General features: G+C 42.6%; 1 protein-coding gene across 1 annotated transcript in view; it reads right to left on the bottom strand.

The window, feature by feature from the left end:
* Positions 1-981: 981 nt before the first annotated feature.
* Positions 982-27,757, bottom strand: part of LOC124033058 (AP-4 complex accessory subunit RUSC2-like) — a 32,334-nt gene continuing 5,558 nt past the window's right edge. The window contains exons 4-13 of the mRNA XM_046344982.1: positions 20,326-21,036; positions 14,255-14,479; positions 13,705-13,875; positions 7,886-7,962; positions 7,286-7,460; positions 6,685-6,790; positions 6,496-6,542; positions 4,794-5,967; positions 4,525-4,704; positions 982-3,889 (exon numbers count right to left, since the gene is read on the bottom strand). Of these exons, the coding sequence (XP_046200938.1) occupies positions 3,679-3,889; positions 4,525-4,704; positions 4,794-5,967; positions 6,496-6,542; positions 6,685-6,790; positions 7,286-7,460; positions 7,886-7,962; positions 13,705-13,875; positions 14,255-14,479; positions 20,326-21,036 (3,077 nt within the window). The 3' untranslated portion in view covers positions 982-3,678. The remainder of the gene's footprint in view (positions 3,890-4,524; positions 4,705-4,793; positions 5,968-6,495; positions 6,543-6,684; positions 6,791-7,285; positions 7,461-7,885; positions 7,963-13,704; positions 13,876-14,254; positions 14,480-20,325; positions 21,037-27,757) is intronic.

The following is a 27,757-nucleotide window of genomic DNA, read 5'->3' as shown; positions in this document are numbered from 1 at the left end:
CCTGAGTCGTGGTAAAGGGGTGTGAGATATTTCTGTATTTCATTATTTTCATAGATTTCTACAAATATGTCATTATGGGTTATTGTGATGTCATTATGTGGTATTGTGATGTCATTATGGAGTTATTGTGATGTCATTATGGGGTATTGTGATGTCATTATGGAGTTATTGTGATGTCATTATGGGGTATTGTGTGTGAGAAAAAATATATATTTAATCCATTTTGAATTCAAGCTGTAACACAACAAAATGTGGAATAGGTCAAGGGGTATGAATACTTTTTGAAGGCACTGTATGTGCCAAAAACACAATAACAAATAATAAATACATTGTTATAATCACAATACTCTTGGCAGGCATTTATCCCCATAGCTGTCCATTCACCATGCCCATAACATGATACTAACTCACATTTACAAATGTTTGTTATTAATGTAATAATGTATTAATATACACTGAGTGTACAAAACATTAGGAACACCTGCTCTTTCCATGACATAGACTTGACCAGGTGAAAGCTATGATCCCTTATTGATGTCACCTGTTAAATCCACTTCCATCAGTGTAGATGAAGGGGAGGAGACATGTAGGTGAAGGGGAGGAGACATGTAGGTGAAGGGGAGGAGACATGTAGATGAAGGGGAGGAGACATGTAGATGAAGGGGAGGAGACATGTAGATGAAGGGGAGGAGACATGTAGATGAAGGGTAGGAAACAGGTTAAAAATAATGATGTTTAAGCCTTGATACAATTCAGACATGGATTGTGTATGTGTGCCGTTGAGGGTGAACGGGCAAGACAAAAGATTTAAGTGCCTTTGAACGGGGTACGGTAGTAGGTACCAGGCCGCACTGATTTGTGTCAAGAACTGCAACGCTGCTGGGTTTTTCACGCTCAACAGTTTCCCGTGTGTATCAAGAATGATCCACCATCCAAAGGACATCCAGACAACCTGACACAACTGTGGGAATCATTGGAGTCAACATGGGCCAGCATCACTGTGGAACACTTTCAACTCCTTGTAGAGTCCATGCCCCGACAAATTGAGGCTATCCTGAGGTCAAAAGGGGTTGCAACTCAATACTAGGAATGTGTTCCAAATGTTTTGTACATAACCATACCTCATATCTAGTTCTATCTTTAAAAAAAAAATTATTGAAGAAATTAAATATATTTACAATTCAGAGCTAACAAAATATTTAAATTATTTATGCAGAATCCAAAGGAATTTACAAAAAAATAAAATAAAACTGTACAACAAAAGAGAATAACAGAAGAACTAAATACATTTCAACAAATAATTTTGAATAATAATAATACAGTATAATTTACAAGCTAAATTAACTATTGGTCTGATTGAATCTAGGCCTAACTCTTGTCCAGTGTGAATTCGTCCTTTTTCTGTTTCGCTAAACCCATATATTTTTTTAAAAGTTACATTACATAATTTCATTGTTGATCATTTTGGCTCTAACAAACCCTATTCTAAGGCCTAATCCACAAGGTTTTGACATATAGGGTTTAAACCTAATCCCTAACTTTTTTGCCAGCTCTAGTTTCCTGTACAGCACAATCTGAACCTAAGGCCACTCCTGACACCAACAAATGCCTACAAAGCCACCAAGAAATGTGTTGGGGTTCATTTTAAGAGTCCCACCCTAAAAAATAGCCATATACTTCTTTCTATTACCAGAGAAAATATATACTGTTTTTCCGACTGAAACTCAGGGAAAGTGGTTGGTTGGACGCACCGTCACATATATAAGAATCATGTAGGGACCACAGGCATAGTCAGACGCTAGATACCTCTAACACAGCAGCCCTCTCTGTGGTTCTTTCTCAAGGACTTTAAGGCATACACAAGAAAAATGACTCTCTTTCTCGTTACATACTACCAATCAGAATAATTTGAAGCATTTAAAAAAAAAAAAAACGTTGATAAACATGATTTATCTCTTTAGTAGACCCATTTTTACAATAGGGAGGTTCGGGTGGGGTTGGGGTCGCCATGGTGATTATACAGCCTTTCCAAACAACACATTCCGTTAAGAACACCAAAACACACCTCCAAAGTCATACGTTGTTTTCATTGGACATCCTTCCTTCTTTATCCACCTCTACTGCCTTTCCATTTTTTTTTCCCCTCAACAATGATACATGAGATCATCATTAGTCAATAAATAAACGTGTGTAAGTATATGCATGTACAGTGCGTATGGATAGATATATAGACAAGAGTTCAAAGCTTATTGAATCACTTGGTTTTGTCTGTAATCGCGGTACTGCAGCTCCTCCTAAAGCGGTGCAGTTGTATTGGTTAATGGGGTAGAGAGGCGGGGTAGGTGGGAGGAGCTAGGGTTTCGGGGTCAGAACAGGGGTGAAGACACTGTAAAAAGACACAAAACGTTGTCCGTCTGTTGCTAGGTTACATGCACTTGGCCCGGCTCTGCCCTTTTCTTTCCTGACAATTGCAGTGATAGGTCAGTTCGTCCCATCCATCAAAACAACAGGATGTGAAGGGAGGAGCCAGAGGATGTTATCTGGGCTTGTCCAATCAGAGTCAGGTTTGACAGTCCATCGTTGGTAATCATTGGTGGTGCCACGTCCTGACAGATTGCTATAACATACAGATGATGTGGTTAGCCGATACGTAAAATACGTATCCAAGCTTTGTAAGATCTGGCATGCGTCAGCAACGCCTGGGCAGAGGAACGCACCCATAGCGTTAACAAGATGATTAAAATCAGGAATCTGGAGATTGAAGAAGCAAGTTTAAACCGGTTGTCCATTTGTATTTACTCCACAAAGAGATGTGGAGATTGTCGACAGCTGTATCACACACACTAAGAAAGCGTTTATTTTCTGTTTTTATAACAAAACTACTTTTCCTACGTACGTCCTACTACAAAGCAGGGGATCTCTGGGTGAATGAACCTCAGAGAAAAGCATGTCGGCATGGATCCATTGGATGACAAGTCCTTTAACCAGTCTCTGAAATGTTCCATTAACAATTAGCACTAGCATTAGCATTAGAACTAGCATTAGCGCGTTAGCATAGCATTGGCATTCAAAGAGTGGCACAGCTAGATGAATGATAGATAGAGTATACTCTGTAGCATGGTAGCATGGTAAAGTAAAACACAGCTAGGGATAGTATACATTATGTGATGGGGCCAAGGCAGTCAGTAGCTAGCCTTGTCTCCTTTCTGTAAAATATCCCCAGGCAGTTTGGTGTGTGTGTGTGAGTTTAGTGGACATCCATACATAGGGAAGTATAGCGTATTTGTGCCTGCATGCTTGCACATTAATGCATGTTTATGTCTGTGAGTGTGTGTGTTTCATACGCCTCTCCATAGTACAATAATTACACTTTAAACCAGTCATATCAAGGTCTCTTCTCCATGAGTATCCCATCGTCTTGTGCTGTAGTATGCTGTATATCCATCTTTGGCCCTCTGAATCCTTTTCCCCTATCCACCTTCCACCCTCATCCTCTACTGTGGCCTCTGGGCCCTGGGTTCAGTCTAGGGTTGCAAGTCTAGGGTTCTGGCAACTTTCCCGAAATCCCTAGGCTGGAGGATATACAGATGTCCGACTTATTCCCTCTTGATTCCAGGAATCTCCCAACCAGGATTCCTGGAAAACCTGAATTTTGGAATCCTAGTTGAGTCGGTCAGGTCAGAGTGGCCCCTGAGGCTCTTGGGGCGCCTGGCTGTCCTCCAGACCCCTCAGGGTAACGTAGATGAAAGGCACCAGGCCCCGCTGGGCCCCCAGGGAGCAGAAGAGCCAGTCGGAGTCAGCCCGGCTCAGGACACTCAGTACGTCCCCTTTATGGAAACTCAGCTGGTCAGGCTCTGTGGCTATGTGGTGGCACAGGGCACGCACCTCACTGGGGGGGGGGGGAGCAAGAGAGAGAAAGAGAAAGAGAAGGAGAGAGAGAAAGAAGGACAAAAAAATATTGTTGCTGGTATCCTGTATTTTTTAATTGTCCATGTTGTATTGCAGTGTTTTTAGTCTATTGTATTGCTGTGTTTTTAGTCTATTGTATTGCAGTGTTTTTAGTCTATTGTATTGCTGTGTTTTTAGTCTATTGTATTGCTGTGTTTTTAGTCTATTGTATTGCTGTGTTTTTAGTCTATTGTATTGCTGTGTTTTTAGTCTATTGTATTGCTGTGTTTTTAGTCTATTGTATTGCTGTGTTTTTAGTCTATTGTATTGCTGTGTTTTTGTCTGTGTTTTTAGTCTATTGTATTGCTGTGTTTTTAGTCTATTGTATTGCAGTGTTTTTAGTCAAATCAAATCAAATCAAATCAAATTTTATTTGTCACATACACATGGTTAGTCAGATGTTAATGCGAGTCTATTGTATTGCTTGTGCTTCTAGTTTTTAGTCAATGCAGTGATAACCAACAAGTAATCTAACTAACAATTCCAAAACTACTGTGTTTTTATCCTTTAAGTCTGATAACAAATCAAGAAGATAATCAGATATGTCGTATTTCGTACAGCTTTGGTTTATCTTACCACAGCTGTTTGGTTTGGGTCTCCTGTGGCGGCTGAGGAGGTGGAGAGGGTTGGTTCAGAGTGGGAGGGGCCGGAGGAGCTGAAGGCTCCACCCTCTTCACTGTCCCCACCCCCACCGTCTGGGCTAAGAGGTCCAGCACGGACATGTCCAGACCTGTCAGCCATCCAGACGGCAGCCTGCTAGGGACAAACAGAACAAAGAGAAATGTATTACAAAGAGTTAATTCATTTATTACCGTAGCACCTGTACATCACTTCACTTCAGTCACCTGCTCCTCTTGCTTTTGGATGGTCTCTGCTCTGCTCCATCTGGCCTGGAGGGGGGGCCACCACCACCCATGCTGGACCCAAACAGTCTGACCCAGCGCATGCTCTGGCCCTGGGAGGGGTCTTCAGTCTGGGCTGCTGGCTGGGTTGCTGTGGCTTCTGTGGCCCTTGTGGTTCCTGGATCCTTCTCTTTCTCCTTGTCCTGGGTGAGCACTGACTCTGGGGGACTCCCCATCCAGGATGGTCTTCCTCTTCCTCTGGACCCCGTCCACTCACCACTGGCGCTGCTCTTGCTGCTTCTCTCCCTAAGAACCTCCTCTTCCTGGCTAGACTCTGCCCCTTCCACAACACCCTTCCTGGGGAGTGGGTGCTGACTCTGGCTCCGCCTCTCTGCAGACTTCTTCCTCTTCTCGCTCTTAACGAACTTTGACCCACCCTGAGCTGATTGGTCGATGTAGACCTGGGAACTCTGCATGAGCTGGTACCACCAGCCCGCCTGGCGATCACGCTCCTGCTGCTGACGACCCTCCTCCGCCCAATCCCTCTCTATCCCCTTCGTCCTCTCTTCCTTCTCTCTCTCCTCCTCATGGCTTACTCCTCCCACCCCCTTCACTCTCTTTCCTGTGCCCTTCCCCCTCCCGCTCTCTCTCCACAGGTTTGCAAATCCTGTCCCTACTTCGGTTGTCATTGGCTGTGCTTCTACAAGCCCCGCCCCTAAACTATCAATCCCCACCCCCTCTCTCCTCGACCCCATCCTCTGCATCATCCCCTCTCTCCTCCCTCTCTCTCCAACCCCTTCCATCCTCGGCCACGTCCCCTCTCGTCTCAGCCCCAACCTTTCTCTGTTCCCCACCCCGCCTCCTTCCTTTTTAACCTCTGCCCCTTCTCTCATAGACTCTGCTCTCCGTGACTCAGAGCTCCACCCCCTCATGAGCTGGAAGGTGGAGCATGCTGATTGGTCCAGGCCCTGGCCAGCGGAGGCGGAGCAGAGCTGTTCCTTGCTTCTCAGGTGTTCCTGGTTCCTCTGGACCAATCGCGGCTCAAAGAGCAGATCCAGATCAAAGGGCAACAGAGACAGAGGCTGGAGGAGGAGGAGGAGCTCCTCCAAGAGAGGCTGGCACGGCCCCTGGGACAACGGCAGGAAACCCCACGGATGGTAGTGAGCCGATACGATGTCTGGGGGGGACAGGCAGAGGAAGAAGAAGTAGAAGAAGAAGTAGAAGAAGAAGAAGAAGTAGAAGTAGGAGAAGAAGAAGAAGTAGAAGTAGAAGAAGAAGTAGAAGAAGTAGAAGAAGTAGAAGTAGAAGAAGAAGTAGAAGTAGGAGAAGAAGAAGTAGAAGTAGGAGAAGAAGAAGTAGAAGAAGAAGAAGTAGAAGAAGAAGTAGAAAGAAGAAGAAGTAGAAGAAGTAGAAGTAGAAGAAGAAGTAGAAGAAGAAGTAGAAGTAGAAGAAGAAGAAGAAGTAGAAGAAGAAGAAGAAGTAGAAGTAGAAGAAGAAGTAGAAGTAGGAGAAGAAGAAGAAGAAGTAGAAGTAGGAGAAGAAGAAGTAGGAGAAGAGGAAGAAGAAGAAGTAGAAGAAGAAGTAGGAGAAGAAGAAGTAGAAGTAGAAGAAGAAGATGTTAGACTATCGGAAGCAATACAATACCAAACCTGGATGAACTGTTCTCTTTCAAAGACTTTAGCTAGGTGTGCTTGAATTGACTTACCTTCATGAGTGTAGAGATGGTTGAACCAAAATTCCAAAGATCTCAAGCTGAAAACAGAGAGAAACAAAAGAGAGTCGTTAACTTGACTCTTTCACTTGTACATGCTGCTGGCAACAATAAACATACCTGTTTGATGGTGACGAGACACCAGTAAACAGTTGTAGTATAGAGCACATAGAGGGTACTCACTTCAGCAGTCCAAAGATGAATGAGTTGAGTCTCATGCTGTGGCTGGTGAGCTCTGAGTACTGGGACACCTTGGAGAACAGGCTGTGGACAACACAGGTGGATGGGCCTGATGTAGGTATCACGGGGGCGGGAGTGGGGATTGATATATAAACATGAGAGAGACAGAGAGAGAGAGACAGAGAGAGAGAGAGAGAGAGACAGAGAGAGAGAGAGAGAGAGAGAGAGGGAGAGAGAGAGAGAGAGGGAGATAGAGAGAGAGAGGAGGTCAGAATTATAACACCTAGGAGACCCCTGCTCCATTTGAAAAGACTCATTCATCTGTTAATTCACACAAAAACGTTATTGAATCATCTTCATAGTCATCATCATCATTAATATCATCTTCCTCACCACTCCACCTGCTCCACCCCCTCCTCCTCCTGCCTTCTCCTCCTCCACTTTCCAGACATACCTAGTTGTGTGGAGGCCTCTACCAGGCTTCAGGGCTTATGGCCTAATCATCCTCATCGTCATCATCACCATCATCATCATCACCTAGTTGTGTGTGGAGGCCTCTTCCAGGCTTCAGGGCTTATGGCCTAATCATCATCATCATCATCACCTAGTTGTGTGGAGGCCTCTACCAGGCTCCAGGGCTGGTTGCGTCTCTGTCCAATTATCAGGTCCAGGACGTAGGCCTTCAGCCCATCCCCCAGCACCTCCCTTAGGGCCGGACACAGGTACTTCAGGATCAGGTGGCCCACGTTGGGACTCACCCAACTGTTACCCAGCTTCGCCTAGAGGACGAGGGAGGGTGGGGGTGGGACGAAGGAGAGGGGGAGCGGTAGAAGGAGAGAGTGTGAACAGGATGTGGAAGGAAGGAGAGAGAGAGGAGGTGGTGGAAGGGGAGGAAAGAAAAAAGGAGAGGTTAGACAGATCGATAGAGAGAAATAGAGAGAAATGGGGAGAAAAAGGGGGAGAGAAATAGATAGAGAAAGGGGGAGAGAAATAGAGAGAGAAAGGGGGAGAGAAATAGAGAGAGAAATAGAGAGAGAGCGAGAAATAGAGAGAGAGGAATAGAGAAATTATGATTAGGAAAAATAGACATTCTAATGTTGCAAAATCAGAACAGTCCCCAACAAGAGAAGTAAACTCACAGAATGTAATATAACAGAACTATATAGTTGTCTTTAGGGGTAAATCACCCAGTAGAACACAATACCTTAACATCAGGGTCCCGACTTGTGCCAAAATGAGCCACGATTAAATCTACCGCTGTATTGATGGCTTTGACTAAACCTGAGACAGAGAAATAAAGGGAGAGAGGAGGGAGAGACAGCAAGAGAAGAGGTAGTCGATTACAAGAGGCACTTCACAGCCTCTCAGCAGTAAGTATAGTCTAATACAGGCTGCAGTCACACTCTTGTATGTTATGGTAATCACTCGTTTCTCCTTTCCACAATGAGAATTAGTTAGTCCCCAATGGACAACCTAAAGCAGAAAATGTTGATTTGCAAGGCTTGAAAGTAGATGTACATGTCTTCATTATAGACAAAGCTGTTGTGAAGATGAGGAGGGCCTTGGAACAGTGGGTTAACTGCCTTGTTCAGGGAAAGAACAACAGATTTTTTAACCTTGTCCGCTCTGGGATTTGATCTAGCAACCTTTCGGTTACAGATCCAACGCTATAACCACTAAGCTACCTGCCGTTCTTGATCACTGTAATACGGTGCAGTAAAGAATGATAGAGCAAAGCAACATGTTCAAAAACAAAAGTTATACTTTGACAGAATATTTTGTGCAGATCATTGACAAAAAAAAAGGACAATTCAATCCATTTTAATCCCACTTTGTAACAACAACAAAATGTGGAAAAAGTCAAGGGGTGTGAATACTATTCTGCAGGCACTGTATCTTTATCATATTTTGTGGATACTGGTTTAGGAGTTCAGAGTCACTAGTGGGAGTTAGTGGGGTCTAGTGGAAGGACAAAGATCAAAGACCTAGTGACACTCAGAGAGAGATTACAGGGAGAGAAAAGACAGATCGCGAGAGAGAGAGATAGTGAGAGAGAGATAGTGAGAGAGAGAGAGGAGGTAGTGAGAGAGAGGAGAGAGAGAGAGAGAGACCTCCTGCCAAATGTATGACCATATTAGAGAAACATATTTCCCTCAGATTACACAGATCCACAAAGAATTCATAAACAAATCCAATTTAGAAAAACTCCCATATCTACTGGGTGAAATTCCACAGTGTGCCATCACTGTTGCCACAAGAAAAGGGCAACCAGTGAAGAACACGCACCATTGTAAATACAACCCATATTTATGCTTATTTATTTTATCTTGTGTCCTTTACCATTGGTACACTGTATATATAATATGACATTTGTAATGTCTATATTGTTTTGAAACTTCTGTATGTGTAATGTTTACTGTTATTTTTTATTGTTTATTTCACTTTATATATTATCTACCTCACTTGCTAGGGTCAGTCTGTTATATCTGGAGTATTTCTCCTGTCTTATCCGGTGGCCTGTGTGAATTTAAGTATGGTTCTTTCTTTCTTTCTTTCTTTCTTTCTTTCTTTCTTTGAGGAGGACCTGAGCCCTAGGACCATGCCTCACGACTACCTGTCCTAATGACTCCTTGCTGTCCCCAGTCCACCTGGCCGTGCTGCTGCTCCAGTTTCAACTGTTCTGCCTTATTATTATTCGACCATGCTGGTCATTTATGAAAATTTAAACATCTTGGCCATGTTCTGTTATAATCTCCACTGGCCACCCCTCTGGTTCCTCTCTAGGTTTATAATCTCCAGAAGAGGACTGGCCACCCCTCATAGCCTGGTTCCTCTCTAGGTTTCTTCCTAGGTTTTGGCCTTTCTAGGGAGTTTTTCCTAGCCACCGTGCTTCTACACCTGCATTGCTTGCTGTTTGGGGTTTCAGGCTGGGTTTCTGTACAGCTCTTTGAGATATCAGCTGATGTAAGAAGGGCTTTATAAATACATTTGATTTTAGTGGAAAAAAATGGCCTGAATGGACTATTACTACCAAGTACTATCAATAAAACACTTTAACAAACCAAAACCTGCATTAGAAACACAGCACACAGTACTTAACCAAGGTGGGCCTACAGCAGCACCTATATCTTCTGCACAGATTCTGTCAGACCTGGGCCCTGACAGTCAATCTCAGTAAGACAAAAATAATGTTGTTCCAAAAAAGGTCCAGTTGCCCCGAACCCAATTTCCACCTAGACACTGTTACCCTAGAGCACACAAAAAACGATACATACCTTGGCCTAAAGATAAGCGCCACAGGTAACTTCCACAAAGGTGTGGACGATCAAAAGGAACATCAAATTTGACATACCAATTAGAATCTGGCTAAAAATACTTGAATCAACCTTTATTGTTGTGAGGTTTGGGGTCCGCTTACCAACCAAGAATTCACAAAATGGGACAAACACCAAAAATATCCTCAGTGTACAACGTTAAACACCAAATAACGTATGCAGAGCAGAGTTAGGCCGATACTGTCACGCCTTGGTCATTGTATTTTGTGTTTTTGGTATATGTTTGGGTAGGCCAGGGTGTGACATGGGTTAATATGTTGTGTTTCGTATTGGGGTTTGTATTAATTGGGATTGTGTATGATTTGGGGTGTGTCTAGTTAGGCTTGGCTGCCTGAGGCGATTCTCAATTTGAGTCAGGTGATTCTCGTTGTCTCGGATTGGGAACCATATTTAGGTAGCCTGGTTTCGCTGTGTATTTTGTGGGTGTTTGTTCCTGTCTCTGTGTAGTGTTCACCAGATAGGCTGTAATAGTTTTCACGTTCCGTTTGTTGTTTTTGTATTTATTCAGTTATTTCATGTACCGCGATATATTTCATTAAAGTCATGAGTAACCTACACGCTGCATTTCGGTCTGACTCTCTTCATTCAACAGACGAACAACGTTACAGAAACACCCACCACTCACAGACCGAGCAGCGTGTGAACTGGCAGGAGCTAAAGGACAACGTTATGGACAGCAGAAGCATGGAGTATACTACGTGGGAAGAAATCGACAGGTGGGCGGCCGACCCAGAGCGAGTGCAGGAGCCCGCCTGGGATTCGCTCCAGCAGTGCGAAGAGGGCTACAGGCTAATGGAGTCTAAGAGGAAAACACGGCGACGCAGAGCGAAAACCGAAAGTAACTGGGGAGAGAGCAGAGAGAGAGTGGCTGAGTCAGGAGTCAGACCTGAGCCTACTCTCCCTGTTAATCGTGAAGAGCAGTTGCAGTGGGAGAGGCTGCACCACTTGGAGATTTGGACATGGGAGGAGGAATTAGACGGTAAAGGACCCTGGGCGCAGCCGGGAGAATATCGCCGTCCCAAGGAAGAAATAGACGCAGCTAAAGCGGAGAGGCGCAGGTATGAGGAGGCAGCACGGCGACGCGGTTGGAAACCGGAAAAACAGCCCCAAAAAATTATTGGGGAGTGGCTAGAAGGGAGAATAGTTATGCCAGGTAGGAGACCTGCGCATACTCCCTGTGCTCACCGTTGGGCTAGAGAGACCGGGCAGGCACCGTGTTATGCTATGGAGCGCACGGTGTTTCCAGTGCGGGTGCAGAGCCAGGTGCGGCACATACCAGCTCTTCCTATTGGCCGGGCTAGAGTGGGCATCGAGCCAGGTAAGCTTGGGCAGGCTCGGTTCTCAAGAGCTCCAGTGCGCCTGCATGGTCCGGTCTATCCAGAGCCACACCTACACACCAGTCCTCCGGTAGCAGTCATGAGTAACCTACACGCTGCATTTCGGTCTGACTCTCTTCATTCAACAGACGAACGACGTTACAGATACCCTCTAATTATCAAAATCCAGAAAAGAGCCGTTAAATTGTACAACCACCTAAATGGAAGTGATTCCCAAACCTTCTATAACAAAGCCATCAGCTACAGAGGAACGAAACTGGAGAAGAGTCCCCTAAAGCAAGCTGGTCCTGGGGCTCTGTTCACAAACACAAACACACCCCACAGAGCCCCAGGAGAGCAGCACAATTAGACCGAACCAAATCATGAGTAAACAACAAGATAATTACATGACACGTTGGAAAGAATTGACAAAAATACAGAGCAAACTAGAATGCTATTTGGCCCTAAACAGAGAGTACACAGCGGCAGAATACCTGACCACTGTGACTGACCCAAAATTAAGGAAAGCTTTGACTACAGGCAGACCTGGCTGTCAAGAGAAGACAGGCTTCCCATGCCAATAAACCCCCTTAAATTGAAATTGAATTGAAATTGATAGAAAGAGGGAGCCAGGGAGAGATAAAGACTACACTTAACATACTGCGGTGTTCAGTACCACAGTCAAGGAAAGTAAATATATGCTATTATATCCTGTCATAAGCACAAACATCCAGCGCCTTCGGAAAGTATTCAGACCCCTTGACATTTTGGTACATTACAGCCTTATTTTAAAACATATTCAATAGTTTGTACACACAATACCACATTTTTTTAACATAAAATGTTTTAAAAAATCAAATATCACATTTACATTAGTATTCAGACCCATTACTCAGTACTTTGTTGAAGCACCTTTGGCAGCAATTACAGCATTGAGTCTTCTTGGGTGTGACGCTACAAGCTTCGCACACCTGTATTTGGGGAGTTTCTCCCCGTCTCTCTGCAATCCTCTCAAGCTCTGTCAGGTTGGATGGGGAGCGTTGCTGCACAGATATTTTCAGGTCTCTCCAGTGATGTTCGATCAGGTTCAAGTCCGGGCTCTGCCTAGGCCACTCAAGGACATTCAGAGAATTGTCCCGAAGTCACTCCAGCATTGTCTTGGCCGTGTGCTTAGGGTTGTTGTCCTGTTGGAAGATGAAACAACACCCCAGTCTGAGGTTGCTCGGTAGTCCTTCTGTAGCTCAGTTGGTAGAGCATGGCGCTTGTAACGCCAGGGTAGTGGGTTCGATCCCCGGGACCACCCATACGTAGAATGTATGCAAACATGACTGTAAGTCGCTTTGGATAAAAGCGTCTGCTAAATGGCATATATTATATTATTATATTATTATTATTAGGTCCTGAGGCTCTGGAGCAGGTTTTCATCAAGGATCTCTCTGTACTTTGCTCTGTTCATCTTTACCTTGATCCTGACTAGTCTCCCAGTCCCAGCCTCTGAAAAACATCCCCACAGCATGATGCTGCCACCACAATGCTTCACCGTAGGGATGGTGCCAGACGTGACACTTCGCATACAGGCCAAAGTGTTCAATCTTGGTTTCATCAGACCAGAGAATCTTGTTTCTCATGGTCTGAGAGTCTTTAGGTGCCTTTTGGTAAAACTCCAAGCAGGCTGTCATGTGCCTTTTACTGAGGAGTGGCTTCCATCTGGTCATTCTACCATAAAAGCCAGATTGGTGGAGTGCTGCAGAGATAGTTGTCCTTCTGGAAGGTTCTCCCTACAGAGGAACTCCAGAGCTCTATCAGAGTGACCATCGGGTTCTTTGTCACCTCCCTGACCAAGGCCCTTCTCCCCCTATTGCTCAGTTTGGCATTTAATAATGATGGAGGCCACTGTGTTCTTGGGGACCTTCAATGCTGCAGAAGTGTTTTCATACCCTTCTCCAGATCTGTGCCTCGACACAATCGTGTCTCGGAGCTCTACAGACAATTCCTTCGACCTCATGGCTTGGTTTTTGCTCTGACATGCACTGTCAACTGTGGGACCTTATATAGACAGGTGTGTGCATTTCCAAATCATGTCCAATCCATTTAATTTAGCACAGTTGGACTTCAATCAAGTTGTAGAAACATCTCAAGGATGATCAATGGAAACAGGATGCACCTGAGCTCAATTTCGAGTTTCATAGTAAGGGGTCTGAATCCTTATGTAAATAAGGGGGGGGGGGGTGTTTTGTAAATTTGTCAAAGGGCCCTTGACCTTTAAAAAAAAAAATGTTTAGATAAAGCTGTAATGTAACAAAATGTGGAAAAGGTCAAGGGGTCTGAATACTTTCTGAATGCATGGTTTATACTACACCACTTCATCACACCTCTCTTCTGCTGCAGGTTCACAGAGATGTGGGATTGTGAGGAAGTGGAGGACGATGACGAAGAGGAGGCGTCAGGAGAGAGACAGAACTCGTCTGGAGGACGCTCCGTCAGGGAGAAGTAGTCTGGCAGGAAGTCACTGTAGTACTGCTGCAGCTGCTTCACAGACTGGCCTGAGAACACACATGGGAGGGATGAGAAAACCACACACACACACACACACACACACACACACACACACACACACACACACACACACACACACACACACACACACACACACACCTTACCATGCACACACACACACACACACCTTACCATGCACACACACACACACACACAGAAACACACCTTACCATGCACACACAGAACACACCTTACCATGCACACACAGAAACACACCTTACACCACACACACACACACACACACACACACACACACACACACACACACACACACACACACACACACACACACACACACACACACACACACACACACACACACACACACACACACACACATCAGCAATGTTAGTAGTATATGTGCACCATTGAGTCGTCCCAGGGGGGCGTGGCCACTAGAGGCCGGAGGGAAGTCAAACACATTCCGTCGTGTGATTCGCTGTCCCCTGGCCACGCCCCGACGACCATTCCCATCCAGACTGCCTGATAGGGCAGGTACGCCTGATCCCCCAGAGGAACACCTCTCCACCCCCAGGGGGTTCCTACGACGATACTCCCTCCATTTCAGAGTCTGGGGAGAGAGGTGGTGTCCTGTGGGGGAGGATGGGCGGAGGGGACAGGGGGAGGATGGGCGGAGGGGACGGGGGAGGGGAGGATGGGCGGAGGGGACGGGGGGAGGATGGGCGGAGGGGACGGGGGATGGGGGAAGATGGGGGGACAGGGGGAGGATGGGCGGGGGAGGATGGGCGGAGGGGACGGGGGAGGATGGGCGGAGGGGGAGGATAGGCGTAGGGGACGGGGGAGGATGGGCGGAGGGGACGGGGGAGGATGGGCGGAGGGGACGGGGGGAGGATGGGCGGAGGGGACGGGGGGACGGGGGGATGACGAAGTGGGTGTGAAAAGAGAAGGAGCCAAAAGAGGGGTGATGGTAGACAGGGAGATGAGAGAGGTTTGTTATCATGTGGAGGATTGGGGAAAGCAAGATTAAATGAGGAGAGAGAGGTCGACAAAGTGTACATGGTACAAGGCAGAGGAAGAGGAAGGTTGAGAAAATGAGAGAGATGGGGTGAGTGTACATGGTAGAAGGCAGAGGATAAGAATAAGAAATTATTATGGATAAGAAGAAAAAGAAAGACGAGAGTCACTAAGAGAGTGTATCTGTTAAATCACCATGACTACAGTATATCTGTTAAATCACCATGACTACAGTATATAACACTATATCTGTTAAATCACACTAATTACAGTATATAACAGTATATCTGTTAAATCACCCTGACTACAGTATATCCGTTAAATCACCATGACTACAGTATATAACAGTATATCTGTTAAATCACCATGACTACAGTATATAACAGTATATCTATTAAATCACACTGACTACAGTATATAACAGTATATCTGTTTAATCACCATGACTACAGTATATAACAGTATATCTGTTAAATCACCCTGACTACAGTATATCTGTTAAATCACCATGACTACAGTATATCTGTTAAATCACCATGACTACAGTATATCTGTTAAATCACCATGACTACAGTATATCTGTTAAATCACCTGACTACAGTATATCCATTAAATCACCATGACTACAGTATATAACAGTATATCTATTAAATCACCCTGACTACAGTAAAAACAGTATATCTATTAAATCACCCTGACTACAGTATATAACAGTATATCTATTAAATCACCCTGACTACAGTATATAACAGTATATCTGTTAAATCACCATGACTACAGTATATAACAGTACATCTGTTAAATCACCCTGACTACAGTATATAACAGTATATCTGTTAAATCACCCTGACTACAGTATATAACAGTATATCTATTAAATCACCCTGACTACAGTATATATCAGTATATCTATTAAATCACCATGACTACAGTATATCTGTTAAATCACCCTGACTACAGTATATATCAGTATATCTATTAAATCACCCTGACTACAGTATATCTATTAAATCACCCTGACTACAGTATATCTAAGTATATCTATTAAATCACCCTGACTACAGTATATCTATTAAATCACCCTGACTACAGTATATAACAGTATATCTATTAAATCACCATGACTACAGTATATCTATTAAATCCCCCTGACTACAGTATATAACAGTATATCTATTAAATCACCATGACTACAGTATATCTATTAAATCCCCCTGACTACAGTATATAACAGTATATCTATTAAATCACCCTGACTACAGTATATCTGTTAAATCACCACGACTACAGTATATCTGTTAAATCACACTGACTACAGTATATAACAGTATATCTGTTAAATCACCCTGACTACAGTATATAACAGTATATCTATTAAATCACCCTGACTACAGTATATCTGTTAAATCACCCTGACTACAGTATATCTGTTAAATCACCATGACTACAGTATATAACAGTATATCTATTAAATCACACTGACTACAGTATATCTATTAAATCACCCTGACTACAGTATATATCAGTATATCTATTAAATCACCCTGACTACAGTATATCTGTTAAATCACACTGACTACAGTATATCTGTTAAATCACTGACTACAGTATCTGTTAAATCTGTTAAATCACCATGACTACAGTATATCTGTTAAATCACCATGACTACAGTATATCTGTTAAATCACACTGACTACAGTATATAACAGTATATCTGTTAAATCACCCTGACTACAGTATATAACAGTATATCTGTTAAATCACCCTGACTACAGTATATCTGTTAAATCACCCTGACTACAGTATATCTGTTAAATCACCCTGACTACAGTATATCTGTTAAATCACCAGTATATGACTACAGTATATCTGTTAAATCACTGACTACAGTATATCTATTAAATCACTGTTAAATCACTACACTGACTACAGTATATCTATTAAATCACCCTGACTACAGTATATCTGTTAAATCACCCTGACTACAGTATATCTATTAAATCACTACCTGACACCATGACTACAGTATATCAGACTACAGTATATCTTAAATCACCCTGACTACAGTATAAATATGACAGTATATCTATTAAATCACCCTGACTACAGTATATCTGTTAAATCACCCTGACTACAGTATATAACAGTATATCTATTAAATATCTGTTTAATCACCATGACTACAGTATATCTGTTAAATCACCCTGACTACAGTATATCTGTTAAATCACCATGACTACAGTATATCTGTTAAATCACCCTGACTCCAGTATATCTTAAATCACCCTGACTACAGTATATAACAGTATATCTGTTAAATCACCATGACTACAGTATATCTGTTAAATCACCCTGACTACAGTATATAACAGTATATCTATTAAATCATGACTACAGTTTAATCACCATGTATACTGTTAAATCAGTAAACAACAGTATATCTGTTAATTCACCCTGACAACAGTATATCTGTTAAATCACCATGACTACAGTATATCTGTTAAATCACCCTGACTACAGTATATAACACTAAATCATGACTACAGTATAAATCTATTAAATCCCCTGACTACAGTATATAACAGTATATCATTAAATCATAACAGTATATCTGTTAATATCAATCCCTGACAACAGTATATCTGTTAAATCACCACTGACTACAGTAAATTAAACAGTATATCTGTTAAATCATCTGTTAAATCACCATGACTACAGTATATAACAGTATATCTATTAAATCACACTGACTACAGTATATCTATTAAATCACCCTGACTACAGTATATACTATAGTTAAATCACCACTGATCAGTATTAATATCTGTTAAATCACCCTGACTACAGTATATCTGTTAAATCACCTGACTACAGTATATCTGTTAAATATGACTACAGTATATCTGTTAAATCACCCTGACTCATCTATTAAATCTGTTTAATCACCTGACTACAGTATATCTATTAAAATCACTACAGTATATGACTACAGTATATCTGTTAAATCATCTGTTAAATCACCATGACTACAGTATATCTGTTAAAATCACAGTATATGACTACAGTATATCTGTTAAATCACCATGACTACAGTATATAACAGTATATCTGTTTAATCACCATGACTACAGTATATCTGTTAAATCACCCTGACTGACAGTATATCTGTTAACAGTATATCTGTTAAATCACCCTGACTACAGTATATCTGTTAAATCATCACAGTATATCTGTTAAATCACTGACTACAGTATATCTGTTAAATCACTGACTACAGTATATCTGTTAAATCACCACTGACTACAGTATATATCAGTACAGTATATCTATTAAATCACACTGACTACAGTATATCTACAGTATATCTATTAAATCACCCTTAAATCTATTAAATCACACTGACTACAGTATATCTGTTAAATCACCATGACTGACTACAGTATATCTATTAAATCACCTGACTGACTACTACAGTATATCTATTAAATCACCTGACTACAGTATATCTACAGTATATCTGTTAAATCACCCTGACTACAGTATATCTGTTAAATCACCCTGACTACAGTATATCTATTAAATCACCCTGACTACAGTATATAACACTATATCTGTTAAATCACCACGACTACAGTATATAACAGTATATCTGTTAATTCACCCTGACAACAGTATATCTGTTAAATCACCACGACTACAGTAAAAACAGTATATCTGTTAAATCACCATGACTACAGTATATCTATTAAATCACACTGACTACAGTATATCTGTTAAATCACCATGACTACAGTATATAACAGTATATCTGTTAAATCACCCTGACTACAGTATATCTATTAAATCACACTGACTACAGTATATCTGTTAAATCACACTGACTACAGTATATCTATTAAATCACCATGACTACAGTATATCTGTTAAATCACCATGACTACAGTAATATACTACAGTATAGTTAAATCATCTACAGTATATCTGTTAAATCACCATGACTACAGTATATCTGTTCCAAATCTGTTAAATCACCCTGACTACAGTATATCTGTTAAATCACCATGACTACAGTATATAACAGTATATCTGTTAAATCACCCTGACTACAGTATATCTATTAAATCACACTGACTACAGTATATCTGTTAAATCACACTGACTACAGTATATCTGTTAAATCACCCTGACTACAGTATATCTATTAAATCACACTGACTACAGTATATCTATTAAATCACCCTGACTACAGTATATCTATTAAATCACCCTGACTACAGTATATCTATTAAATCACACTGACTACAGTATATCTGTTAAATCACCCTGACTACAGTATATCTATTAAATCACAGTATATCTATTAAATCACTGACTACAGTATATCTGTTAAATCACCCTGACTACAGTATATCTGTTATATAACTACAGTATATAACAGTATATCTATTAAATCACACTGACTACAGTATATCTGTTAAATCACCCTGACTACAGTATATCTATTAAATCACCCTGACTACAGTATATAACACTATATCTATTAAATCACCATGACTACAGTATATCTGTTAAATCACCCTGACTGACTACACAGTATATCTGTTAAATCACCATGACTACAGTAAACAACAGTATATCTGTTAAATCACCATGACTACAGTATATAACAGTATATCTGTTAAATCACCATGACTACAGTATATCTGTTAAATCACCATGACTACAGTATATAACAGTATATCTGTTAAATCACCCTGACTACAGTATATCTGTTAAATCACCCTGACTACAGTATATAACAGTATATCTGTTTAATCACCATGACTTCAGTATATAACAGTATATCTGTTAAATCACCCTGACTACAGTATATCTGTTAAATCACCATGACTACAGTATATCTGTTAAATCACCCTGACTACAGTATATAACAGTATATCTGTTTAATCACCATGACTACAGTATATAACAGTATATCTGTTTAATCACCATGACTTCAGTAAACAACAGTATATCTGTTAAATCACCCTGACTACAGTATATAACAGTATATCTATTAAATCACCCTGACTACAGTATATCTGTTAAATCACCATGACTACAGTATATCTGTTAAATCACCATGACAACAGTATACAACAGTATATCTGTTAAATCACTATGACTACATTATAGCTGTTAAATCACCATGACAACAGTATACAACAGTATATCTGTTAAGTCACCATGACTACAGTATATCTGTTAAATCACCATGACTACAGTATGTCTGTTAAATCACCATAAGAGGTGAGTTGACCGCAAACAAATAACGTACAACAGAAATAAAATAAGAAAAAAGACTGAAAGAAACCAGTAGGAGACACGAGGGGGACAGGACTGGCCATAATCCAGCAACCTCACTGATACCACCACATCCATGACAACTCCTGACCGGACCGCACTGAGACAGAGACACCTACCATGTTGTGTCGCGGACCCTGGTCCTCTGCTCCCCTCCACAGAGTCTGACGTCTCCTCGTATCGCAGTGAAATCTCACTGTCCTGGAGCACGACCGGCAGGACGGGGAGGGTCCCACGGCGGTAGTGCTGGTGACACTGACCCTGCACCTGGCCCTGGACCGGAGGCAGCATGGGGGGCACCGCACCCCGCTTCACCCCCTGGGGCGGAGGTGGAGGAGTGGGAGGCAGAGGGGCAGCCGCCAGTCGTGCTGGTGGTGGATGGGTATGGTGGAGGGGCAGGAGCTCGGCCGACAGGGGGCAGGAGAGGCTGCGAGGAGTCTGGGGGCTGGGGGTGCAGGTAGAACAGGAAGTCGTCAGCCCCTGGAGACGGACGGGGGAATAGCTACCCAGCGGCGAGGGCCGGACCGAGCCAGGGCCGAGCGGAGCCACCGCTGATACCATTGCACCCATCGTACCCCCACTCTGGCGCAAAGAGTCTTCCCATCGGTCGTCGTCGACTCCATCAGACCCCTCTGGACCTCCAGAAGGCCCTCCACCGCGCGCCTGCATCCCAGAAACGTAGCCCGTCAGCAGGGGAAGAATGGGCTTGGGCTGGGACAGCTTGGAGAACTGGTGGTGGAAGGTGAAGGGTTGAATGGGGAGGGTGGTAGGACGCTGGTCTTTAGTGTAGCGGACAACAGCAGAGCTGCACGAAGAGCTGGAGAGACCACCTGAAAGAAAGAAAGAAAGAAAGAAAGAAAGAAAGAAAGAAAGAAAGAAAGAAAGAAAGAAAGAAAGAAAGAAAGAAAGAAAGAGACAAGGTCAGTAAAGGTTAACCCATTTCTCTTGGCACAATTCTCAATTTTAGCTGTCATCATAATTTACAAAGCATGTGTTATTCCCTGATAATAACTGATAACACAGGAAGTGTATCAGCCATTACACAGTCTGTATTACAAATGAATGAACATGTAGGGAAAATGAAGGTTAAGTTGAATTGATCCACAGAGACAAACACAAATTGCCCAGAAAGCTGCTAGTATCAACAGACTGATAGTCCTGATCACATACAGCCCAGACTGCCTTGTAACTAGAGATACAGTATACTGTGATAGGCAGGCACACACACACACAGGCAGGCACACACACACACACACACACACACACACACACACACACACACACACACACACACACACACACACACACACACACACACACACACACACACACACACACACACACACACACACACCTGGAGAATACTGCGTCTGTCCTAAAGCAGAAACACCAAAGAACAGCCTTTTCCCAGTATTTTCTTCTTTCTGTCTCTCTGTGTATCCGTATCAGTGTGTGAGCATGTACTGTATAGCGTGTCAGTGTGTGTGTGTGTGTTGTATTCCTCGATCTGGTCGCTGCGTGAGCAACGGGGGTGTGTGTGACGTCAGCAGCAACATTGCGCAAGCTGTTTATGCTCTGCCATGGAATGTCAGTCAGCCTGGATGCAGTAACACATCTCAGCCACAGAGGCAGTATTGAGTCGTGAGTACTGTCCTCTGACTGGAAAACATCTCTCCCTCTCCTCCCTTCCCCTCTCCCTCTCCTCCCTTCCTCTCTCCCTCTCCTCCCTTCCGCTCTCTCTCTCCCTCTCCTCCCTTCCTCTCCCTCTCACTCTCCTCCCTTCCTCTCCTCCCTTCCTCTCCCTCTCACTCTCCTCCCTTCCTCTCCTCCCTTCCTCTCTCTCTCCCTCTCCTCCCTTCCCCTCTCCCTCTCCTCCCTTCCTCTCTCTCTCCCTCTCCTCCCTTCCTCTCCCTCTCCCTCTCCTCCCTTCCTCTCCCTCTCCCTCTCCTCCCTTCCTCTCCAATTTCATGAATGAATCGATTATCCAGCTAAGGGTTTTTAGCCAGCTCATCTCTCCCTGTAGGCATCATTATCTTGGTTTGGTTTAGGCTACTACATGATACTAGAATTTTCCCAATAACCATCAAGACATTGCTACAACCTAGCCTACGATTTAAAGTTCACAACATAGGTGCACAGGTAGAAAGAAATTAGAGTCATCAAGGTGACAGACAGTGACACATTCAATAACACCTTGAACACTCTTGCCTGCATCTAGGTGATCTGGGGTTTAATGATTAGTCCAACAGTTGCAAACGAGAGTTTCTATTGGAAATATTCAGGTATGTTTATCCTCGTTTTTAATTCCGTTTAAGATGTTTGTTTTTTGTCAACAGAATCAGTGGAATAAACACACCCTTGATTACACGCAAACACAGCCACAAATAACGTAAACCGCATTATCACTTTGCTCGTTGTATAAATAATACCTTCTCGCATCTACGCTCTCTCCTGCTATCACCTTTTCCTTTCGCTTGTGGACTTCAGCATACAATACAACACCTGCCTGTGACCAGGGGAATAAACCTTTCCGAGGCCAAACTTCAATACCATAACCGCTACACACAGCCTACATCGTTTTCACCATATTAACGTCATTAGTCAACATAGCTACTAGAACTAACGCGTTAGTAAACCCGTTACAATCATGCAGTAGTGTACCGTCAGCAAGCAGTTTAGCAGTTACACTGGTGGGCTCCGGAGGCAATAAATTAATACAACCAAAAGTTTACCTTGACTTGGAAGAGTTCCAGTGTTGGATAACCATAGCCAGGTTACTAACATAGATAGCATCCCTCTCTGTTTGAGCCGGGTGTTTGAATAGGCTAAACTAGCTAGCTGCATTCGCTAGCTAAGTGAAAGTGAAAAATATATTCTACAAAATATAGCTAGCTCTCTCTCTCTCTCTCTCTCTTGCTTCTACTTAATTTTGGAAGAAATTAATTTGTTCAAAACTGTTCAACTAACTAGCTGCAGCTTAAGCTTTCAGTACTATATTCATTCTCTGATCATTTGTTCAAATAACTAGCTGTAGCTTAAGCTTTCAGTACTATATTCATTCTAGCGACTTACTCTGATCATTTGTTTGGGTGGACAACATATCAGTTCATGCTGCAAGAGCTCTGATAGGTTGGAGGACTACCTCTGGAAGTTGTCTTAATTACTGTGTAAGTCTGTGGAAGAGGGTAAAAACCATGAGCCTCCTAGGTTTTGTATTGAAGTCAATGTACCCAGAGGAGGACGGAAGCTAGCTGTCCTCCGGCTACACCATGGCGCTACAGAGTTCTGCTGAGGCAACTGTAGACCTTCATTGCAAAAGTGTGTTTTAATCAATTATTTGGTGACGTGTGAATATATTTAGTGTAGTTTTATAGTTTAGTTTTATAGTTTATAGTTTATAGTTTATAGTTGTATAGTTTATAGTTGTATAGTTTTATAGTTGTATAGTTTATAGTTTATAGTTTTATCTAAAAAAGTACAACTTTTTTAACGCTTTACTGTTTTTATTTGTAAGATATTTACTGAGAAGGATGGTCCTCCCCTTCCTCCTCTGAGGAGCCTCCCCCTGCAGCCCCTGCGAAGCGTGGGTCCCGCCAACCACAAATGGTACTGAAAAATCATACCGTCTGCATTTCGAAATACCCCCCCGAATATTGTATTTATTATGGATCCCCATTAGTTCCTGCCAAAGCAGCAGCTACTCTTCCTGGAGTCCGGCAAAATGAAAGCAGTTTATACAATTTTAAAAATACATTCACAGATTTCACAACACACTGTGTGCCCTCAGGCCCCTACTCCACCACTATCACATATCTACAGTACTACATCCATGTGTATGTTATCGTGTGTGTGTGTGTGTGTGTGTGTGTGTGTGTGTGTGTGTGTGTGTGTGTGTGCCAATGTTTGTGTTGCTTCACAGTCCCCTCTGTTCCATAAGGTGTTTTTTCATTTGTTTTTTAAATGTAATTTTACTGCTTGCATGAGTTACTTGATGTGGAATAGAGTTCCATGTAGTCATGGCTCTATGTAGTACTGTGGAATAGAGTTCCATGTAGTCATGGCTCTATGTAGTACTGTGGAATAGAGTTCCATGTAGTCATGGCTCTATGTAGTACTGTGGAATAGAGTTCCATGTAGTCATGGCTCTATGTAGTACTGTGGAATAGAGTTCCGTGTAGTCATGGCTCTATGTAGTACTGTGGAATAGAGTTCCATGTAGTCATGGCTCTATGTAGTACTGTGGAATAGAGTTCCATGTAGTCATGGCTCTATGTAGTACTGTGGAATAGAGTTCCATGTAGTCATGGCTCTATGTAGTACTGTGGAATAGAGTTCCATGTAGTCATGGCTCTATGTAGTACTGTGGAATAGAGTTCCATGTAGTCATGGCTCTATGTAGTACTGTGGAATAAAGTTCCATGTAGTCATGGCTCTATGTAGTACTGTGGAATAGAGTTCCATGTAGTCATGGCTCTATGTAGTACTGTGGAATAGAGTTCCATGTAGTCATGGCTCTATGTAGTACTGTGGAATAGAGTTCCATGTAGTCATGGCTCTATGTAGTACTGTGGAATATAGTTCCATGTAGTCATGGCTCTATGTAGTACTGTGGAATAGAGTTCCATGTAGTCATGGCTCTATGTAGTACTGTGGAATAGAGTTCCATGTAGTCATGGCTCTATGTAGTACTGTGGAATAGAGTTCCATGTAGTCATGTCTCTATGTAGTACTGTGGAATAGAGTTCCATGTAGTCATGGCTCTATGTAGTACTGTGGAATAGAGTTCCATGTAGTCATGGCTCTATGTAGTACTGTGGAATAGAGTTCCATGTAATCATGGCTCTATGTAGTACTGTGGAATAGAGTTCCATGTAGTCATGGCTCTATGTAGTACTGTGGAATAGAGTTCCATGTAGTCATGGCTCTATGTAGTAGTGTGGAATAGAGTTCCATGTAGTCATGGCTCTATGTAGTACTGTGGAATAGAGTTCCATATATTTTATACTGTATGACATTATGTCCTTATTTTATACTGTATAAAATGTCCTTATTTTCCACTTCTTATTATCAACCTCTTTCAATCCCCTTCTCTCCTCCTCTCTCTCTCCTCTTTCAACCCCCTTCCTTCTCCCCTCCTCCCCTTCTCTCTCCTCTTTCAACCCCCTTCTCTCCTCCTCTCTCCCCTTTCAACCTCCCCTTCCCCCTCTCTCCTCTTTCAACCCCCACTTCTCCACTTCTCTCTCATCTATGATTCATCTCTCGTTCTCTCTCCCCCCTCCCTCACTCATTAATATGTATAATTCCAGACAGTGCAGTATATATTATAATAGCTCCTGTTTTGTATTATAATCATATATTCCAATAGTGTATTGGATTCGTAACATTCAAACAGTGTATAAACAGTAGTGACGTTGACACTGTGCTAGTTGCCATGAAATAAATATTCTATCCTCGTTATGGCCCTGGGCTACCTACCTTTCTCTCTCTCTACCTCCCCCTCATCCCTCCATTCACCTCTCTTCAGTCCTCCCCTTACACTGCTCTATGTCTATCCACACCCCCCTCCACATCCCCTCCACATTCCCTGGCTTTAATCACAGCCCTCCTAACACTCCATATTCTCAACCTAAATTAAAAGGCTGTCTCCCTGTTTTACTGTGACAAAGTGTCTGTACATCTGTGTTGGCCACTCTAGGGTGACTGGAATGTGTGTGTTTTTTTCCCCCTCGGTCCTCTCTCTCTCCCATTGGACTGAAGCACTAATATGCTAATATGCTCTCTCGGAGTCCCTCCCACATTGGCAACAGCTGGGCCAGTCTGTCTGTCCTACTAGAACATTCCATTCGGAGTCCTCTGACACTCAATGTTCCGCAGAGAAATTCTTAGGAATTTCAAACGCTTTCGAAACACTGTCACTTTAGTCCTGAAAACGACACGTCAAGGACCAAAGCTTTATTATCAGCAGGGATAAACACTCCAACTCTCTGTCACTGTAGTTTTAGTCCTGAGGCCTGGAAAGGACACGTCAAGGACCAAAGTGTTATTTTCAGAAGGGACAAACACAGTGAGCAGGGGGAACAGGCCTGTTCTGCTACTGTTTATATCATCATCACCATCACCACCACCACCTGCACTCTCACATACTATTTCATTCTGTTCCCATACACTGTACATCTTGGCTACTGAACATCTTGGCTACTGTTCATCTTGGCTACTGTACATCTTGGCTACTGTACATCTTGGCTACTGAACATCTTGGCTACTGAACATCTTGGCTACTGTTCATCTTGGCTACTGTACATCTTGGCTATTAACATCTTGGCTACTTAACATCTTGGCTACTGAACATCTTGGCTACTGAACATCTTGGCTACTGAACATCTTGGCTACTGTACATCTTGGCTACTGTACATCTTGGCTACTGAACATTGGGCTACTGTACATATTGGCTACTGAACATCTTGGCTACTGAACATCTTGGCTACTGAACATCTTGGCTACATCTTGGTTACTGAACATCTTGGCTACTGAACATCTTGGCTACTGAACATCTTGGCTACTGAACATCTTGGCTACTGAACATCTTGGCTACTGAACATCTTGGCTACTGAACATTCTACTGAACATCTTGGCTACTGAACATCTTGGCTACTGAACATCTTCTGTACATCTTGGCTACTGAACATCTACTGAACATCTTGTCTACTGAACATCTTGGCTACTGAACATCTTGGCTACTGAACATCTTGGCTACTGAACATCTTGGAACATCTTGGCTACTGAACATCTTGGCTACTGAACATCTTGGCTACTGAACATTGGGCTACTGTATGTCTAGAGTATATCTAGTCACAGCGATTCTTACCTGTTCAAACATAATATGGAAAGGAATGATATTGCATAAAGCAAGTAGACAACCAAACTAGTTGATACATAGATACATAGACTGGGGAAATAAACACTGTCCACAAAACATCCTATAGCACTTGACCCTCAGAAGCTGTGTATGTAGCTAGAGTATGGCTCAGCGAAGGCTGTTCTCTGCAGTACAAACTACAGTCCTATTCGTCTCACGTTCCCCACAGTTCCCCTTGCTACCCAGTACCTTTGCTGACAAAGTTTACAACACTATATGATTAAAGTGAGTTTCAGGAGCCTACGCACATACACACACACACAAAACACACAGCACTTTTCCCTGTCCCCAGTTCTCTTCAAACAAGAAGTTAGATAAGTTACAGGTCTAACTCACCTCTTACCAGCTGTGTTATGTAATAAAACGCACAAACAGCAAACTTTCACTATCATACCACTGCACTTATCAATGATCAACCAAACAACCTCAGCCAATGACCCTTGACCCTATGCAACAGGAAGCACATCATTTTAATGGATTTCCTGTCCACAAAGGCGCAAAATAAACAAAAAAGGTATGTTTGTATAAACGGTTTGCCTTCAACATCAACAATCAGGCATCAGATTGCTATATCATACGATGTGGTTGGCTGCTATGTTAAATAGATCCTCAGATTGCTATATCATATGATGTGG

The sequence above is a fragment of the Oncorhynchus gorbuscha genome, linkage group LG04 (assembly GCF_021184085.1).
Source record: "Oncorhynchus gorbuscha isolate QuinsamMale2020 ecotype Even-year linkage group LG04, OgorEven_v1.0, whole genome shotgun sequence".
NCBI lineage: Eukaryota > Metazoa > Chordata > Actinopteri > Salmoniformes > Salmonidae > Oncorhynchus > Oncorhynchus gorbuscha.
Note: the sequence above shows the minus strand (reverse complement) of the source record. Positions and strands in the feature narration are given on the sequence as shown.